This window comes from Budorcas taxicolor, chromosome X, assembly GCF_023091745.1.
Source record: "Budorcas taxicolor isolate Tak-1 chromosome X, Takin1.1, whole genome shotgun sequence".
NCBI classification, from domain to species: domain Eukaryota; kingdom Metazoa; phylum Chordata; class Mammalia; order Artiodactyla; family Bovidae; genus Budorcas; species Budorcas taxicolor.
The window spans coordinates 106,503,102-106,509,403 of record NC_068935.1 but is presented as its reverse complement, the minus strand read 5'-3'; the positions used below and the strand labels follow the sequence as shown (position 1 = coordinate 106,509,403).

General features: G+C 41.9%; 1 protein-coding gene across 1 annotated transcript; it reads left to right on the top strand.

The window, feature by feature from the left end:
* The first annotated feature begins 5,350 nt into the window (after nt 1-5,350).
* Nucleotides 5,351-6,019, top strand: LOC128069598 (ferritin heavy chain-like). Its single transcript, XM_052662731.1, has one exon. It carries the CDS (start codon nt 5,351-5,353, stop codon nt 6,017-6,019), a length of 669 nt encoding a protein of 222 aa, XP_052518691.1.
* Nucleotides 6,020-6,302: the final 283 nt, after the last annotated feature.

The following is a 6,302-nucleotide window of genomic DNA, read 5'->3' as shown; positions in this document are numbered from 1 at the left end:
ATAAGTGAGGTAGAAGATAGAATGGCAGAAATAAATGAAACAGAGAGGAAAAAAAGAAAAACGAATTAAAAGAAATAAGCACAATCTCAGAGACTTCTGGACAATGCTAAATGCCCCAATATTCGAATCATAGGAATCCCAGATGAAGAAGACAAAAAGAAAGACCATGAGAAAATACTTGAGGAGATAATAGTTGAAAACTTCCCTAAAATGGGGAAGGAAATAATCACCCAAGTCCAAGAAACCCAGAGAGTCCCAAACAGGATAAACCCAAGGCGAAACACCCCAAGACACATATTAAACAAATTAACAAAGATCAAACACAAACAACAAATATTAAAAGCAGCAAGGGAAAAACAATAAATAACACACAAGGGGATTCCCATAAGGATAACAGCTGATCTTTCAATAGAAACTCTTCAGGCCAGGAGGGATTGGCAGGACATACTTAAAGTGATGAAAGAAAATAACCTACAGCCCAGATTACTGTACCCAGCAAGGATCTCATTCAAATATGAAGGAGAAATCAAAACCTTTCAGAGAAGCAAAAGCTGAGAGAATTCAGCACCACCAAACCAGGTCTTCAACAAATGCTAAAGGATCTTCTCTAGACAGGAAACACAGAAAGGGTGTATAAACTCGAACCCAAAACAATAAAGTAAATGGCAACGGGATCATACTTATCAATAATTACCTTAAATGTAAATGGGCTGAATGCCCCAACCAAAAGACAAAGACTGGCTGAATGGACACAAAAACAAGACCCCTATATATATTGTCTACAAGAGACCCGCCTCGAAACAAGGGACACATACAGACTGAAAGTAAAGGGCTGGAAAAAGATATTCCACACAAATAGAGACCAAAAGAAAGCAGGAGTAGCAATACTCAGATAAAATAGACTTTAAAACAAAGGCTGTGAAAAGAGAAAAGGACACTACATAATGATCAAAGGATCAATTCTAGAAGAAGATATAACAATTATAAATATATATGCACCCAACATAGGAGCACCACAATATGTAAGACAAATGCTAACAAGTATGAAAGGGGAAATTAACAATAACACAATAAGAGTGGGAGACTTTAATACCCCACTCACATCTATGGACGGATCAACTAAACAGAAAATTAACAAGGAAACACAAACTTTAAGTGATACAACAGACCAGTTAGATCTAATTGATATCTATAGGACATTTCACCCCAATACAATGAATTTCACCTTTTTCCCAAGCACACATGGAACCTTCTCCAGGATAGATCACATCCTGGGCCATAAATCTAGCCTTGTTAAATTTTTAAAAAAAAATTGAAATCATTCCAAGCATCTTTTCTGACCACAATGCAGTAAGATTAGATCTCAATTACAGGAGAAAAACTATTAAAAATTGCAACAAACGGAGGCTGAAGAACACGCTGCTGAATAATGAACAAATCACAGAAGAAATCAAAAAAGAAATCAAAACATGCATAGAAACAAATGAAAATGAAAACACAACAACCCAAAACCTGTGGGACACTGTAAAAGCAGTGCTAAGGGGAAGGTTCACAGCAATACAGGCATACCTCAAGAAACAAGAAAAAAGTCAAATAAATAACCTAACTCTACACCTAAAGCAACTAGAAAAGGAAGAAATGAAGAACCCCAGGGTTACTAGAAGGAAAGAAATCTTAAAAATTAGGGCAGAAATAAATGCAAAAGAAACAAAAGAGACCATAGCAAAAATCAACAAAGCCAAAAGTTGGTTCTTTGATAGGATAAATAAAATTGAAAAACCATTAGCCAGACTCATCAAGGAAAAAAAGGGAGAACAATCAATAAAATTAGACATGAAAATGGAGAGATCACAACAGACAACACAGAAATACAAAGGATCATAAGAGACTACTATCAGCAATTATATGCCAATAAAATGGACAACTTGGAAGAAATGGACAAATTCTTAGGGAAGTACAACTTTCTAAGACTGAACCAGAAAGAAATAGAAAATCTTAACAGACCCATCACAAGCACAAATATTGAAACTGTAATCAGAAAGCTTCCAGCAAACAAAAGCCTAGGTCCAGATGGCTTCAAAGCTGAATTCTACCAAAAATTTAGAGAAGAGCTAACCGCTATCCTACTCAAACTCTACCAGAAAATTGCAGAGGAAGGTCAACTTCCAAACTCATTCTATGAGGCCACCATCACCGTAATACCAAAACCTGACAAAGATGCCACAAAAAAAGGAAACTACAGGGCAATATCACTGATGAACACAGATGCAAAAATCCTTAACAAAATTCTAGCAATCAGAATCTACCAACACATTAAAAAGATCATACATCATGACCAAGTGGGCCTTATCCCAGGGATGCAAGGATTCTTCAATATCCACAAAGGCATCAATGCGAGTGAGTGAGTGAGTGAAGCCGCTCAGTCGTGTCCAACTCTTTGCGACCCCATGGACTGCACCCTACCAGGCTCCTCCGTCCATGGGATTCTCCAAGCAAGAATACTGGAGTGGGTTGCCATTTTCTTCTCCAGGGGATCTTCCTGAACCAGGGAACGAACCAAGGTCTCACATATTGCAGGCAGACGCTTTAACCTCTGAGCCACCAGGGAAGCCCTAATCAATGTAATACACAATTAACAAATTGAAAAATAAAAGCCATATGATTATCTCAATAGATGCGGTGAAAGCCTTGGACAAAATTCAACATCCATTTATGATAAAAACCCTCCAGAAAGCAGGAATAAAAGGAACATACCTCAACATAATAAAAGCTATATATGACAAACCCACAGCAAACATTATCCTCAATGATGAAAAATTGAAAGCATTTCCCCTAAAGTCAGGACCAAGACAAGGGTGCCCACTCTCACCACTACTATTCAACATAGTTTTCGAAGTTTTGGCCACAGCAATCAGAGCAGAAAAAGAAATAAAAGGAATCCAAATTGGGAAAGAAGAAGTAAAACTCTCACTGTTTGCAGAGGACATGATCCTCTACATAGAAAACCCTAAAGACTCCACCAGAAAATTCCTAGAGCGAACCAATGAATATAGTAAAGTTGCAGGATATAAAATCAACACACAAAAATCCCCTGCATTCCTATACACTAACAATGAGAAAATAGAAAGAGAAATTAAGGAAACAATTCCATTCACCATTGCAACGAAAAGAATAAAATAATTAGGAATATACCTACCTAAAGAAACAAAAGACCTATATATAGAAAACTACAAAACACTGGTGAAAGAAATCAAAGAGGACGCTAATAGATGGAGAAATAAACCGTGTTCATGGATCAGAACAATCAATACAGTGAAAATGAGTATACTACTAAAGCAATTTATAGATTCAATGCAAACCCTATCAAGCTACCAATGGTATTTTTCACAGAGCTAGAACAAATAATTTCACAATTTGTATGGAAATCCAAAAAACCTCAAATAGCCAAAGCAATCTTGAGAAAGAAGAATGGAACTGGAGGAATCAACCTGCCTGACTTCAGGCTCTACTACAAAGCCAGTCATCAAGACAGTATGGTACCGGCACAAAGACAGAAATATAGATCAATGGAACAAAATAGAAAGCCCAGAGATAAGTCCACGCACCTATGGACACTTTACCTTTGACAAAGGAGGCAAGAATATACAATGGAGAAAAGACAATCTCTTTAACAAGTGGTGCTGGGAAAACTGGTCAACCACTTGTAAAAGAATGAAACTAGAACACTTTCTAACACCATACACGAAAATAAACTCAAAATGGATTAAAGATCTAAACGTAAGACCAGAAACTATAAAACTCCTAGAGGAGAACATAGGCAAAACACTCTCCAACATAAATCACAGCAGGATCCTCTATGACCCACCTCCCAGAATATTGGAAATAAAAGCAAAAATAAACAAATGGGACCTAATTAAAATTAAAAGGTTCTGCACAACAAAGGAAACTATAAGCAAGGTGAAAAGACACCCTTCAGAATGGGAGAAAATAATAGCAAATGAAGCAACTGACAAAGAATTAGTCTCAAAAATATACAAGCAACTCCTGCAGCTCAATTCCAGAAAAATAAACGACCCAATCAAAAAATGGGCCAAAGAACTAAACAGACATTTCTCCAAAGAAGACATACAGATGGCTAGCAAACACATGAAAAGATGGTCAACATCACTCGTTATCAGAGAAATGCAAATCAAAACCACAATGAGGTACCATTTCACACCAGTCAGAATGGCTGCTATCCAAAAGTCTACAAGCAATAAATGCTGGAGAGGGTGTGGAGAAAAGGGAACCCTCTTACACTGTTGGGTGGGAATGCAAACTAGTACAGCCACTATGGAGAACAGTGTGGAGATTCCTTAAAAAACTGGAAATAGAACTGCCTTATGACCCAGCAATCCCACTGCTGGGCATACACACCAAGGAAACCAGAATTGAAAGACACACGTGTACCCTGATGTTCATCACAGCACTGTTTACAATACCCAGGACATGGAAGCAACCTAGATGTCCATCAACAGACGAACGGATAAGAAAGCCATGGTACATATACACAATGGAGTATAACTCTGTCATTAAAAAGAATACATTTGAAACAGTTCTAATGAGGTGGATGAAACTGGAGCCTGTTTTACAGAGTGAAGTAAGCCAGAAAGAAAACCACCACTACAGTATACTAATGCATATATATGACATTTAGAAAGATGGCAACAATAACCCTGTGTGCGAAACAGCGAGAGAGACACAGATGTATAGAACAGTCTTTTGGACTCTGTGGGAGAGGGCGAGGGTGGAATGATTTGGGAGAATGGCACTGAAACATGTATATTATCATAGGTGAAACAGATTGCCAGTCTAGGTTCACAGCATGATACAGGATGCTCGGGGCTGGTGCACTGGGATGACCCAGATGGAGGGTATAGGGAGAGAGGTGGGAGGGGGATTGAGGATGGGGAACAGGAGTACACTCGTGGCAGATTCATGTCGATGTATGGCAAAACCAATACAGTATTGTAAAGCAACTAGCCTCCAATTAAAATAAACTTGTATTAGAAATAAATAAATGAATAAAATAAAAACTTTGTGGATGTGAATTACTCAGCTCAAAGCGGCTCTGCCTCATCCTGACTTTGATAAACAGTGGTCTCGCCCTGCCCACACCTTGGCTTTGATAGACAGTGGTCTCGCCCTGCCCACAGATCCCACCCACACACGTGACCTCTTCCTTAACCAATCACAAGCCCAGGCACTGACCCCGCCCAACAGACCCTATTATCTGTCCATTCCAGAGCCCACACCTAGAACGCCTGCCGTTTAACCCACAGCCCGCGTCCGGCTGCCCACATCGTCCGCCATGGGAAAGTTCCGGGCACACCGCTGGCGCCCGCGCCCCTGCCCCCGCCCCCGCCGATTCCTGCCCCACAGACGCCTGGTCCCAGCCGCCATTCCCTGGGATGGGGAGTGGCCCGCCATGCTGCCCACATCGCCCTCACAAGTGCGTCAGAACTACCGCCCCGAGTGTGAGGCTGCGCTCAACAGCCTCACCACCCTCGAGTTCCACGCCTCCTTCCAGTGCCTGGCCGTGGCCTTCTACCTCGACCATGATGACATGGCCTTGAAGCGTTTCTCCCGCTTCTTCCTGCTCCGCTCCCTCGAGCACAGCAAGACAGCCCAGAGCCTGATGTTCCTGCAGGTCCAGCGTGGGGGCCGCATCTGCTTCGTCGACATCAGAAAGCCTGAGACCCAACAGTGGGGAAGCGCACTCCAGGCCATCCAAGACACCCTGCACCTGGAGAAGAGCGTCAACCAGAGCCTGCTCGACCTGCACCAGCTGGCCACCAACAGCAGTGACGCCCACCTGTGCCACTTCCTGGGGACCGGCTCCCTGGACCAGCAGGTCGAGTCCATGAAGGAGCTGGGGAACCAACTCGGCAACCTGAGCAACGTGGGGTTCCCGGAATGTGCCCTGGCAGAGTACTTCTTTGACAAGCTCAGCCTGGGTGACGGCGACAAGAAGGACTGAGCCTGGACTGGACTTTCCCCCGAGTCCTGCCATGCAGACTGCAGTATTGCCCTTGCAGAATAAGTTCATTTAAGTTTTCCTTCTTTCAGTGTTGCCAGTTCTTCCAATAAATCGCTTCCTAAAGAAATAAAGGTCCCTTGTTGATTCATGCGTGCAAACCCTTAACCTTTCAGGTTTTAAAACAGGTATCCAGGAGTCGCTTGAGCTACAAATGCCCTGTCCACAGGCCGCTCAAGATCTGCACAGAGGGAGGGAAGAAGGCGACCCATGGGACCCTGAACAA

Coding starts and splice junctions, on each gene's coding strand:
- LOC128069598 (XM_052662731.1), top strand. CDS start 5,351: ATGGGAAAGTTCCGGGCACACCGCTGGCGCCCGCGCCCCTGCCCCCGC.